The 14,441-nt window shown below is 36.2% G+C and overlaps 1 protein-coding gene across 2 annotated transcripts in view; it reads left to right on the top strand.

The window, feature by feature from the left end:
- CFAP20DC (CFAP20 domain containing) overlaps positions 1–14,441 on the top strand; it is a 183,795-nt gene that overhangs the window by 117,997 nt on the left and 51,357 nt on the right. For both annotated transcript variants that reach the window (XM_087953924.1, XM_087953925.1), the window contains one exon: positions 10,992–11,053. In XM_087953924.1, the coding sequence (XP_087810050.1) occupies positions 10,992–11,053 (62 nt within the window). The remainder of the gene's footprint in view (positions 1–10,991; positions 11,054–14,441) is intronic.

Below are 14,441 nucleotides of genomic sequence, written 5' to 3'. Positions count from 1 at the left end.
ATCAGTCCAATCTTCTCTCCGTTGAGAAATATCAACACACTTCTTCACTCCCCGTTTCAGCAAGAACGCAGTCTTCAATAAGCCAGCCAGTAAGAGCCAGAGAGTGCCTTGCTGCTTATATAGTACTTTTACAGCTGCACCCTTAATTACATTCCTTTAGCTTAAAGTCACATACACTTTATCTGACAAACCATGATTCATCATTTTATTATCTTTACCCAAAAGTTAGGGTAAAACAATGTTATCCCTAACATTCTCCCCTTTTGGGTAATAATAATAAATATTACAATAATATATCCATTTACACTTTCAAATCATAATTGTCACAACTCTCTTTAAATTTTACAACACCTTGTGCTTTTGTAAATTGGTCTGCAATATTTTCTTCCGTCATGCAGTACTCAAGTTTAATTAGATCATTTTTCACAGATTCTCTAACATTTAAGTATCTTAAATCAGTATGCTTTGATCTAGTCTTTACAGCAATATTAGTAGCTAATTGTATAGCTGCCTGGTTGTCCTCGTACACAATAATGGAATCTTTAACAGTTATACCCATGTCTAATAATAACTGTTTGTACAGAATTAAGTCAGTGCATAGTAATGACAGACATGAAAATTCTGCTTCCATAGTTGACAAGCTAATATGCTGTTGTCTGATTGACCTCCACCCTATTAAAGTTTTACCAAATAATATAGCCATCCCAGATGTTGATTTTCTAGTGTTTATGTCAGTTGCAAAACTTGCATCTGCATAGGCACTAAGATTCAAATCACCTCTAGATACAATGCATGATGCATTGTTCCTTTAAGATATCTTAAAATTCTCTTTAGTGCTTGCCAATGACATTGATGTGGATCATTATTATATCGTGCCAGCTGATTAACACTATAAGCTATATCTGGCCTTGACCAATTGCTTATATATGATAAGCTACCAATCAAAGATTGATATATGGTCTTATCAAATTTGGGACTTTGAGCATCAATTTTGCAAATTTCCTGACTCATTGGAGTCTTTGCAGGCTTACAAAGTTCCATTTTATACAATTTAATTAATTGGCAAATTTTATCCTCTTGAGATATCTTAAATCCTTTTGTGGTTTTGTTAATTGTCAATCCTAGATACTTTTTAATTTCACCTAAATGCTTTAATTTTATCCTTTTGGCTAATAATGAAATAATCTCAGTAGCTTCATTATTGGTCTTAGTAATCAAAGCAATATCATCTGTAAATAATAACAATAATGACACCGTTCCATTATTTTCTCTTTTAAACATACATGGATCTGCTAAACCAGATTTAAACCCTATATTGTTTAATTCTTTCACAATATATTGGTTCCATTCATAGCCAGATTGTTTCAATCCATATAAACTCTTCTTGAGTTTCCAACAATCATTGCTATTTACTTTATTATCTTTTATACCAACCAGTTTTTTCAAATATATTGTATGCTGCAATGGTGCATGCAGATATGCAGTTTCTAAGTCTAAATGGTTAACTATATAATTCTTCTTAGCTGCCCATACTAAAGCGGCTCTTAAAGTTGTAGCCTTAAGATTTGGTGCAAATACTTCATCATAGTCAAATACATTTTGGTTAAATCCTTGTGCTACTAACCTAGCCTTATAAATTACTTTCCCATTATTTCCATTCTTTACTTTGAATATCCATTTGCACCCAATGGATTTTTCTCCTGGAGGTAATTTTGTTTCTTCATAAACCTTCATTTCCTTTAAAGAATTTAACTCTTTTTCCATTGCCTTTTGCCAATTCTCCTGATCCTTAGCAGGATACATCTTAAGTTCATCTATGCTAGTAGGAACTTTATTTACTTGGCAAACAATACTTGCCTGATATCTTTCAGGTGGTTTGGTTATACTGCGTTGTGCGTCTAGGTATAACAGGACTTATAGGTGGACTTTCCTTTATTTCCTGTTTTTGACTATCTATCTCTTCTTGATCAATTATTTCCTCTTGATCTGGTTCTATTTGCTCTTCATGGATTTCTTCTTTAATTGGACTTTTCTTATAACTATTATTTTCTTTCTGCCTCTTGTAGTGTTCTATAATAACATCATTATCTGAATCCTGCTCTAATCTATTCCATCCTATATGTTCTAGGAATTGTGCACTAGCACTGCAGTATACTCTAGATGTACCTGGTTCCCAGAATCTATAAGATCTATGGTTTGCTTGATATCCAACAAAAATTAATCTTTAGCTCTACGTTGTCCTTTGTGCCTGAGTTGTGTAGGGATATGCACCCATGCTGGTGCACCAAATGTGTGAATATAACTCAAATCAGGTTTCCTACCATGCCACAGAGTGAATGGTAATTCACCTGTTGTTGAATTAACAACATTGTTTAATATGTGATTCCCACACATTATAGCTTCTCCCCACAAATTGTCAGGTAATCCAGAATCAGATAACATTGTCCTTCCCATTGATTGCAGTGTTTGGCCTCTTCTCTCAATAAATGCATTATGCTGAGGCCTATATGGTGCAGACTTTTTATGTTGAATACCTGCCATTCTAAGTCTATTCTGGAATTTATTATTTGTAAATTCCGCACCATTATCTGTTATAAGAGTTACTAATTTCCCTTTAGTTTTCCTCTCTGCAAATTTTAACCAATTAAAGAAATTTCAGTTTCAGTTTCAGTTTTTCTCTTCATTAAAAAACAAAAACCATACCTAGAATAGTGGTCCATTATGCTTAATATGTATCTAGCACCACCTACACTTGGCTTTTTAGGACCTATTATATCGGCAAATACTACCTCTAAAGGCTCTTTGGTAGTAAATCCATCAACTCTATTTGCCGGTATAACTTTGCTTTTGTTTTGATTACAAGCAGAACATTGCAAATACTTATTACAAGGTTTCAAACTTATTCCTTTAGATAGTTGAACAGTTCTCTTAATCATTTTAAAATTTAAATGACCTAACCTTCGGTGTAACAAGTGAGGTTTCATGAGGTTTCTTATTATCATAAACTGTGTTAGCCAACTCTAAACCATTATCATTTAACACATATAAGTCACCTCTTAAAGATGCAGTAATTTTCTTACCTTCCTTTTCAATTAAACAAGTATCTCCCTTAAAGGTAACTATGTATCCTAATTTAACCAACATTCTAACAGAAAGCAAATTAAATTTAAGTTGAGGTACATATAACATTTTTATGTTCTCATTTATACTAGAACAATGAGCAATACCTTGACCTTTTGCTTTCATTTTCCATCCATTTGCCAATGAGATATGTTGTGAACTCATGGACATTTTTACAAATTTTTTGTTATCATTTGTAATACAGTGAGACGCACCACTGTCAACCACCCATAAATTATTTTTTACAACTCCATTACTATACATTGCTAACTCATAATTCTTATTTCTTCTTTGATGGCTTACAGCATTCTGGCTTGCATTCTGGCGCTTTGGCTTCTTACAAAATCTTGCAAAATGTCCTCTCCCCCCACAATTAAAACACTTTTTAATTGTGTATGCAGTAGGAGATTCATTATTTTCCTTTTGAGGTTGCTCCCTCCTTAACTGATCTCTTTCAAGTCTTCTTCTGGCCTCTTCAATCAATCTGCCAGTGATATCAGTTAAAGTTAGGCTTTCTTTAGGCAATATTTCAAGGAAGTTACGTAGTCATCAAAACTTTCGTCTAATGATGATAGAATTATGTAGACCTGGTGTAGTTCAGAGAAAATTAATTCCTTCTCATGCAGTTCTTGGAAAATGCCTTTCATAGTATTCAAATGACTGAGCATATCACCATTCTTTTGGAGATACGGCGGAAAAGCTTCCGTGTTAGATTTATGTGAGCACCAACGTTATCTCGAACATAAATCCTCCTCAGTTTTTGCCAACACCCAACTGCAGTTTGCTCTCCGTGTATATGAACAAGCTGCTGATCAGTTAAAGTTAGACCTATGATACAAAGTGCTTGTTCATTTTTCTCTTTAAATTCTTTTATCTTTTGACTATCTTCCTCATCTTCAGGATCCCATTCTTCTACGTTTGGTGGATTTTCAATTATGTTCCACAGACCTTCTCTTTGTAGAAGTAGACTACATTTCATAGACCATGAAACATAGTTTGTTCCATCCAGCTTGGATATAAGGGACAAACTTTGTAGACTGACTTGTGCCATGTTTCACTATATGGATATAAAAATATAATTGATAAAACACAGCTGTTTGTTTACTGTAACGTGTAACAACACAAAAATCTCACTTTTTACATAAACCTGTTTTTATCCTAGTTAAACTGACTTTGCAGTCTCTCTGGGCCCATAACCAGTGTTAAGCCTGGATTCCCCAACGGGTGTTAAGGAAAACAAACTAAACAGAATGTGCAGCCAAGTCAGATAGGAAGACAGGTAAATGTGTGAGATAAGCCTTCTCGTTAACACGCAGTAAAAAATACAGATACGCTTGTGCTATCAAAATTATAATTTATTCCATTTAAGAATTATAGCATAGTCATGTAAACAGTCCAGTAGTCATATATCAATTTCAGTCAAGTCTTGTCAGGGATACTCTATTTGCAAAGTCCGTGTTGAATAGCCAATGTCAGTACACTTACATTAAATCAGTCCAATCTTCTCTCCGTTGAGAAATATCAACACACTTCTTCACTCCCCGTTTCAGCAAGAACGCAGTCTTCAATAAGCCAGCCAGTAAGAGCCAGAGAGTGCCTTGCTGCTTATATAGTACTTTTACAGCTGCACCCTTAATTACATTCCTTTAGCTTAAAGTCACATACACTTTATCTGACAAACCATGATTCATCATTTTATTATCTTTACCCAAAACAGTTAGGGTAAAACAATGTTATCCCTAACACACCCTATATACACTTCATTGGATCCTTCTCTTGGTAATTATGAGCACATTCTTGAAATGGGCAGAGATTCAAATATTCAGAACCAAAACACTTTAGCACTTTTTTCATTCCATCAGATCAGATCAGAATTACAGAACAGCAGCGTTGGAAGAGGTCTTGGAAATCTTCTAGTCCAAGTCCCCTGCTCAAGCAGGAGACCATATACCATTCCAGACAAACAGCTGTCCAGTCTCTTCTTAAAAACCTCTAGTGATGGAGCACCTTCACAATTTCTGAAGGCAAGCTGTTTCACTGATTAATTGTTCTCACGGACAATAAATTTCTCCTTAATTCTAGGATGGATCTCTCTTTGATAAGCTTCCATCCATTACTTTTTGTTTTGCCCTCAGGTGCTTTGGAGAATACGTTGTCTCTCTCTTCTCTGTGATATCCTTCAAATATTTCAATACTGTTATTAGAAATATTGTGAACATTGGAAGGGCATTCATTTTGTCCTGTCTGCATCATTGATTCGGGGGGAACATTCTCAGAACTAAAGGGAAGTATTCACTTTCTAATAAAGATTCCAGATCTCCAAATCAGCAAAGTGAGGGAAGATTATTTATTTTTATTAAATTTATATGCTGTCCATCTCACTGTTGATATTCTGAATTAATGGGATTTAGGAGAAAAAATAGTAAAACAGATAACATGAATGGATGAGTGCAAACTATACAAGAAACTATAGAGAATTTGAAGACTTGAATCAGTGGCAATGACGATTGTTTGCTTAAAGGAAACTGTTGTTTTTCCCCCCAAAGATATTGTTTAAGCACATCTATTCAAAGGTATATAGGGCAAAGGGATTAATATCAGTCTAAAAGCTTTCATTGCTTATGGTGAGAGATTTAGAGAATTGGTGAAAGATAGAAGGATATTCTGATAGTGTCCAGAGGGGTCCTTGGCAAAAAAAAAAATCCGAGCAAAAGTAAAGATAAGAAGTGAGGAAAATTGAGAGGGATGGTAGAATAATTGCAGGAAGAGACAGTATGAATCATGGATGAAAAAAAATATTAAAAGATATATTAATCCTGCAGCAAAATGAATATAAACTAGGTGCGATATATAGAAAGTGCTTGGAACAGAGTAAAATAATTGTGACACAGAGTGCCATAGGGACTGTGTGCAAGTATGCTAATCAGAAGAATGAAAAAGAGGCATGGTTGGATTGTAAAGTAAAAGAAATGGATGAGGTGGGGGGGGAGGAACCAAATAAGAAGTTAATTACAAAAAACCAAGACAGGAGAAAGAACAGATTATTACAACTCTCTTTTTTCTTCTTCTTCATTCCTGTCCAATTCTCAGTCATTGTCTGGACAAGTCCCTGCAGTATTTTTCACAAGGTTTTTTCAGAAGGGGTTTGCCATTGCCTCCTTCCAGGAGATGAAAAAAGTGATTGGCCCAAGATCACCCATCTGGCTTCGTGCCTAAGGCAGAGCTAGAACTCATAGATCTCCTGGTTTCTAGCCTGGTGCCTTAACCACTGCACCAAACTGGCTCTCAGCTCTTTCAATCATAGCTTTTTTTATATCTGCTATAGAAAACGGGTATCAAACTCGCTGCATCACGTTGCCCTCACGTGACATATCGCGAGATTTTTTTACCTTCACCCTGGGGTGGGTGTGGCCTGCACATGATACATCCGGTCCACAGGCCACCAGTTTGACATCCCTGCTATAGAAGCTGCAGCCTAACTAACATATCTCTTTTGTTTATTTATTCTGAAATACAGTGAGTTGGTCATTAAAGAGCATTATCAAAAGTAACTGGACAACAATCTTTTCTAGTTGCTTCTCTGTTTGAAAATCTGAACCTATGAAGAAATCTTTGTTCATTGGAATCCCCATTCCTCAGTTTATAGTTTGAAACCAATATTTTTTTAAAAAAAAATGTTTTTGGATAATGAATTATTTCTGTTGAGGTAATCACTTAGTAGATTTTGACTCTGATGCTTATAGTATATTCTTTTGAGGTGTTTTCCTTTAGTTTGGGGGTGGGATTATAAGTTCTATGCAATGTTAAGTTGATATTCTTGGCAATTGAAATTCTTGATTTGTTTTCAAGGCTATTGGAAAAAGCTGAAAGTCAGATTCCCTTAAGCTGTCCTGTCCATCTGCCACAACTAAGAACTTGCTTGTCTCCCTTTATTCTTCTTCAGAATAACTAGGCTAAAATGGTTGTTGTTGTTGTCAATTATACAATAAGGCTGTTTTCACAGAATGGTGCTGCTGACTCAGAATTTTATTTTATTTATTTATTTGATTTGCCAATTGTTTACAAGATAATAAGTATAAGTGTATACATAGTTGTGAATACATGAAATGGGTACATATAAGAAAAATAAAAGAAGAATAAGAGAAACAATAGGACAGGGACGGTAGGCACGTTGGTGCGCTTATGCACGCCCCTACAGACCTCTTAGGAAAGGGGTGAGGTCAATAGTAGACAGTCTAAGGTTAAAGTTTTTGGGGTTTGGGGAAGAAACTACAGAGTCAATTCCTCCAATTATTGAGTACAGAGGCAGGAAGAAGGGCTTTTATTGCAGCACTGACCATATTCACATTTCTAATGGATTTCACATGGAGTTTTGGTTATTTCTGTATTTTCTATGATTGTTGGATTCTCCTGATTATTTTTAAAAAACCAATTATGTTTGCTAAGCACAATAGACGGCTCCCCTGGGAGTGTGCAAATTATAAATGCCCCAAATACATGAAATTTTGATGGTCAAACCATTGATCCATTTAAAAATATGTGAGGTTATCATGAAACTTTAAATAACATTTAAACTGAATATTGTACTACATTGTAATACATTATCACTGTCTTCTCTAACGACCAGTTAGAGAGCTTGTGGTTATTTACACAGTCCTTCAGAGTGTGATATCTGTTATAAATTCAGAATTCCTTTATATATCTGAAAGTCTCTTAAACTAGGTTATGGTATATTTTCTCCTATATGAATATGTATGTCAAGTTCTTCCACTCTGTTATTAGAACTTGAATTTGACATTAAGCAAGGCTTAATGGTCTGCTTTAGACTTCCAGAAATATGTTACCATCTACAGCTCCAGGGCTGATAAAAATAAGAACAACATTTCTATAGCAAGTGAAACAAAACTGCTGTAACCAACTTTATTTCTTCTTTCAATATTCGGTGATGTTAATATTCTAAGTCTTGTATTTTTTAAAAAAATGGATGCTTAATTTTAGTTTCCCTTGCTTTGAGGGAGAAAGTTGTATGTTATATATAACGTTTCTTGTGAGAAATGATACCATCCAGACTTGTTTCAATTAGTCATACTTTCTTCCAGTCTTACTTATTCATCAGAGTTTTGCTAATTTTTGCTTTGTAGATTATAGACAACTTCTCACTAGAAAGCATTGCTTTTGTTCTAGATGTTGGCTGAATTTGAGATAACCTCTTTATCCCTAGGTCTAATCTATGGCAACAGCACCACCAGAAGGCCGTTCTTTGTCTATCATTTATCTTTTCTGTGAGTTTTAGAATGTAGGCTTTGTACATTTTTGATATAAATATTCACATTTTAATATAAATATTCATATTTATGTACAGAGTTACTTTGACCTTCCTCCTGTACAAGGCATGGCTTCAACCATATGCTATTGTGGCATGATTATCCAATGTCCTTCTTGTTTTGTTGTAGCTTTAATAAAATTGGATGGAAGAGAGGGATTTTCTCTCAAGCTACAAAGGTTCAGAATTCCTATAGGCAAGCAGGCAGGAGCAGATGCTTACATACATTAACAACAACAATGCACTAAAGCTGTACTCTGCAGTCAAAGATAGTTTAACAAAAAATGAAATGTAGTAACTAGGTGTGTCAGGAAATATTACTGAAATATAAATTGTTTAGCAGATGCTCCAAAAGATATAATAGCTTTGAGAATTATACATTCTTCTGCTTAGCTGTCAAGTATAATACACTTTTTTTAAAGTGACTGTTTTGCATCAAATCCAACTCTGGAATTTGCAAAGAAGGAAGGGAATTGAGGAAAGAAGAGAATGAGGTAATCTCCTTACACATTCAGGAGCTAATCAATTTATTTCCAGCTGTGGTATATCTAGAAGCATTTCAAGTCTGATTTTCCACATACAAAACAGTGGTGTTCCAAATACATTGGTGATAAGCCGTTTTCTTCAGGGTAGGATTTTTTTTTTTAGAATACTTAAATTTTGGTCAAAGACCAGCATAGAATCAAAAAAATAGCAAACACTTTAAAAGTAAAAGAGGAGGACCAAACATAAAACACAAACTAAAAGAATAATACAAATATACAATATTATTTTCACTATTTTACCATTGGAAACTATGCTTCTTGGACCTCCCTCCCCCTCTAAACAACCCTGAATGTTATTTCTCTGAAATTAAGTCAAAAAGCTAAAAATCTAAGACAGGAGTGGAATTTTTAATAGTGTTCAAAAGTTAGGCCAGTTATATTATTTTAAGGGATGAAGATTGGTCAGCTTTAATCTTCACATACTAGCAGCATAAGAGAATATGGCAACATCCAGGAGCTTAAAGCCCCTTTGATCAGAAAGCAGAATTTATACATAGAAATCAGATATCAGAGTGGCAGAGAAAACTAGTTTTACCAGGTATGGGGAAATAAAACAGATTCTAATATTGATATAAGATCCGCAGTACAGTAAAATGTGAGCAAAGGATTCTAGGTGTCAAACTCGCGCCGTCACGTGAGGTATCGCAACCATTTTTTCCCTTCGTGGAACTGGGGTGGGCATGGCCTACACATGACGCATCCGACCCGTGGGCTGTAGCACAATAGACATAATCAGGCAGCAAATAAAATTGTTTTGTATCTGCCTTTCAAAATGGCCAAAAGAAGACCATTAAATCAGGCCAATGTTAAAGCCCTTCTCAGCTTGGATACTGTCATATTTTAAAAAACTAAAACATATGAAGAACGGTTACAGGAACTGAGCATGGCTAGTCTAGTGAAGAGAAGGACCAGGGGAGACATGGTAGCAGTCTTCCAATATTTGAGGGGCTGCCACAGAGAGGAGGGGGGTCAAGCTATTTTCTAAAGCACCCGAAGGCCAGACAAGGAATAAAATGGATGGAAACTGAACAAGGAGAGATTTAACCTGGAAATAAGGAGAAACTTTCTGACAGTGAGAACAATCAACCAATGGAACAGCTTGCCTTCACAAGTTGAGGGAGCGTCATCACTTGAGACTTTCAAGAAGAGATTGGACTGCCATTTGTCAGAAATGGTGGTAGGGTCTCCTGCTTGGGCAGGGGGTTGGACTAGATGACATACAAGGTCCCTTCCAACTCTGATTATCTGTTATCTGTTAAGTATTTTGCTGGTCTAAACATACAACTGGAAGCTCAGGAGTACATTTCTGGGATATGCTAGGAATTTTCTCCCTGGGGCTCTCCTTCTTTCCCATAGAGGTTCAGCAAGAGTGATGCTGAACCTCTATGGGGAAAATGCTATCTTTCACCATTCACTGTTCTGTTAAATTTGGGACATGAAGCATAATGGCATGGCATTTAAATCCTTTTAACAAGTGCACTCAGCACTATTATTTTTTACAACTCACTAAACAACTAAACAAAGCATAAGAGGTGGTAAGTGCTGTTTGAGTGGTATTTTTATGCTCTCTTGTTGATCAGCTAGATTGTACTAACTGACACATGGAGAATCTCCATATTTCTGAATCAGCTGTATGAAGGACAATTGAGCGTTGAACTGATTTGAAGTATTTCTGAGGCTTTGAAAAGTGAAACCTGTATGTAAGGAGATGCTTACCCATCACAACGTTATGTCACAGATTCATTCAATATAAAAATATATTATCTTACTGCCTATGTGAATTTATATTATACTGATGTGCGCCTTGCTATCCTTCCATATTTCCACCAACCTCTTTGGGGAATTTTTGAAACTAAGAAAGTATTTTTTTTTTTTTACTTTTTGTAAGAATTAAATATACACAATATACTTTGTCGACAGTTAATTACAGTTCAGATTTATATACATTGAAAGAACGCAGGCAAAATCATTGTTTGATTCCTTATTTCTTGTATCTTTCACAGCCTGTTAATCAAGGAAGTCACTATCAGAAAGAAATGACCCCTCTTTCTCAGTCCAACCCAAGGTAAGTTGTTGTTTACAGCTCAAGCAAAACCGAAGTGTTGAGAATACGGGAAGAACCAGTCAGTGTAACTTTTCTTTTGTGTACTCTTGAATCTTATTGCCAGTTTCTCCATCTTAAAAAGAAATGTGTATTTGCAGCCTTGACCACACTTATACTCACGCATAAGTAGAAACCTTGAAGAATGGAATTGATTGCTGATATGTGGCTCAGCAGTTGAGTGTATTTGAACCAGTGCATTCATTTTTAGCAACCACAAACAATAGCAGTGTCCGCAGACTCTGGAAACAAATAAATTGGAAAGTATTTATCATTGCAAGTCCTGGAATTCAGAAGTGGCTGTGTTGAACCTAGAACAGTGCTTTATTATCTTTTTGTATTCTTATGTCTTGAAAGTAGTTTCAAGAATTCAGTAATGCTCCCCTTTAGAAAAGAGGCAAAAATTGAAAAACATTGAATCTTTTCCTAGCTTATTTAAACTGAAGCTGATTTCTTAACTAAAGAGTTTGTTTTCATAAGAAGCACGGGCTAAGGTGAAATGTCTACCTCTGCGGGACACTCTCATAGCTCAGGCTTTCTTCCATAGGGCAAGGGCATTGTGTCCCCTTTTCTAGATTGCCTAAGGGACAGATTTTCAAATAATCCCTTGCTAAAACAATTGCTATGACTATTAGAAAACTCTTAAAAATCTAGCTCAAGGAAAATCTGGCTTAGGAACCAAAAGCACTTTGTACAAAGACTTCAGAATTAAGAAAATTCTTACCCATTGTTTATCTTTGCTGCATTGCAGCAAAGCATGAAGAATTTTTCCAAATTTGTGTTAAATTATCCTACGATTTTTGAATTTAATCTGATGAGAACTGGGGAGGATAAGCTTACAATGAATTGCTGAAGACATCAGCATGTTCAGTGGGCTTTGGTACTGTCTGGACCTCAGTTTTTGCTGTGTCATACTATAAAGCTTGCTGGCAGCTGCTTAAAACTAAAATTAGTTCTTTCCAAGCATGATTCTCATATCACCTGTTTAGCAATATTATTAAGAAGATAAGAGTGGGCTTATGAGAATTCCGGCAACTGAACTGATTTCTGTATCTCTAGGTAGATGAGGGTAAATACACCTTGATTTTTTAAGAGCCTTCCTGTGATTGACCCAGCTTTCCATGCATAATTAAATCAAAGTTTCTGTAGTAGCAATTCAGATATATTCAATCTGTTTTCCACACTCTATACATTAGGCAACAAAGACTGTAAAGTTTATAAAGGTTCTACTTTTCATTTCATTTTATTTCTCCTTGAGGGTCCACTATCTTATCTCCTGTTCCATGGTACATTTTTTTTTCCCCTGAAGTCTCAAACCCTTTTTTGTTCTGTCAGGTTCTTAAATCTTTCTAAATTTCCCTACTGCAGAATAGCTTCTAAATCTGCTTATGGACATTCTTACTCACTGGCATTGCTTCGTTTTGACGGTCTTCCTCTTACAGCTCTTGGTACAAAAACCTCCTTTATTTTATTTGATAAACTTCTTCTCTCACTGAGATGTGGTTACTCATTACTCCAATCTTCTAGTTTTTTCTTCATGCAACAATAGGGAAGTGATTAATTTCTTCTAGTTTTGTAGTAAGATTCCAAACATATCAGAACCATTACAGTTCACAACTGAAAAGTTCTTTCTCTCCAGTGGTCACTTTTGCATTTTTAAGCACTTTTATCGCTGACAGATTCTTTCTTAAATTCTAGGATTAGCTAACTAGAAGGTATTGATGTCAAGGAAAAGGATTCTCTCTTTAACTCAACTACCAAACTCCAATAAGAAATTCTTGCTTCATCCTCCCCACCATCACCTCCCCAATTTTCCTGCAAATTCAGAAAGCAAGATGTGCAGCACTTTACTGACCTTTGGTGTTTGGAAGAATGGCAAGAAAAGGGAAGAACTTGATCTTTAGCCACAAGTTATCTGATACCTTGCAGATGATCTCTAGAATAATAGATTTGTTGAGGGGAAGGAAAGTAGGGCAAATGGCTCACTAGCCACTCTTCCCTAGAAACCTACACATTCCATCTCCAATGGTACCAGAGAATCTGATGCATGGCACATAACTTTTTTGATTCATGTCCAGTGGTCTCCTAGAAGACCACTAGACCTGTGAAAATGTTCCAAAGGTTCTTTTTTTTTTTTTTCAAGAGGCAACTGGACTTTCTGAAGAAGCTTCTTGGATGAGAAGCGAAACGTTGTTTAAAAAAACCCCAGAAAGTCCAATTGTCTCTTGAAAAAAAGCACCTTTGGGACACCAATGTATTATGCTATAGGGGCATGGTGACCTAGAGGTTAAGACACTGGGCTTGATGACCAAAAGATTGACAGTTCGAGACTCAAGTACCACATGACAGGAAGAGGCTCCATTCTTTCTCCAGCTCCTGCCCAACCTAGCAGTTCAAAAGCATGCAAATGCAAGTAGATAAATAGGTACCACTTCAGTGGGATGATAACAGTTTTCCATGCACCTTCAGGATTATAACCATGCAAGCCACATGATAATGGAAGCATCTTTGGACAACACTGATTTCCTTGGCTAGGAAACAGAGATGAGCACTGCCTCCAAGTGTCGGACACTACTGGACAGGGGAAATCTTTACCTTTTTATATATATCATGCTATGCATGTATCTGAACCATATAAGAGCAGCCTTACCACAAGGTTTCCAGGAAGCAGGGAAGAGAAGGAAATGAGAAGAAAGTAGGCCTTTTGCCAACAAGTATCTTACTTGTTACTTCCTTCTCTCCAACCAGAACTTGCCCTCAAACCCTGCATGAGAAAGTTGAGGGTGTTATTTAGCTCTCCCAATGCAAGAAAGCTTCGGTTCCTGATAGATGAGGCAGGACTGGATGGGGGGTATAGTAGCATCAAAGAGCCCCTTGCCCTACTTCTCTTTGTGTCTTCCCACCCTTCCTTCCTATGGATCAGGTGCTTCACTGCTTCTTCCATGCAGAATTAGAAAGCTTTAAGAAATATGAGCAGCTTTATAGTTACCTGCTTTATTGGACAAAATACACAACCGGTCCCCTCCAAAATGGGTTGTACATTTTTATTGGTACAGTACTTATTAATCCATGCAGATTCTACCCAGACAAGCAGGGTTGCATTGCCTATTTTATCATGCAGATGTGCGCCCACAAATGAACACATGTAGATGAGCTAGCCAAGGTCTACATTTTGACAACTGATATAACCATTTTTCTCTCCATAGGGAGAGCAATTGTTAGTTGATTTTCCTACCAGCAGGGAATCCATCAATCACTTTCCTTAAGTTGTCCCGCTTTATATGTGGGTGGACAGCACCAGTTGTTATCTTATTACTGAAACACAATATGACTTACCAATACAGGCAAAGTA

The sequence above is a fragment of the Notechis scutatus genome, chromosome 2 (assembly GCF_049901735.1).
Source record: "Notechis scutatus isolate UNSWTSFEM ecotype Mainland chromosome 2, rNotScu1.2, whole genome shotgun sequence".
NCBI classification, from domain to species: domain Eukaryota; kingdom Metazoa; phylum Chordata; class Lepidosauria; order Squamata; family Elapidae; genus Notechis; species Notechis scutatus.
The sequence above is the reverse complement of the archived record's forward strand: the minus strand, read 5'-3'. Positions and strand labels throughout refer to the sequence as shown.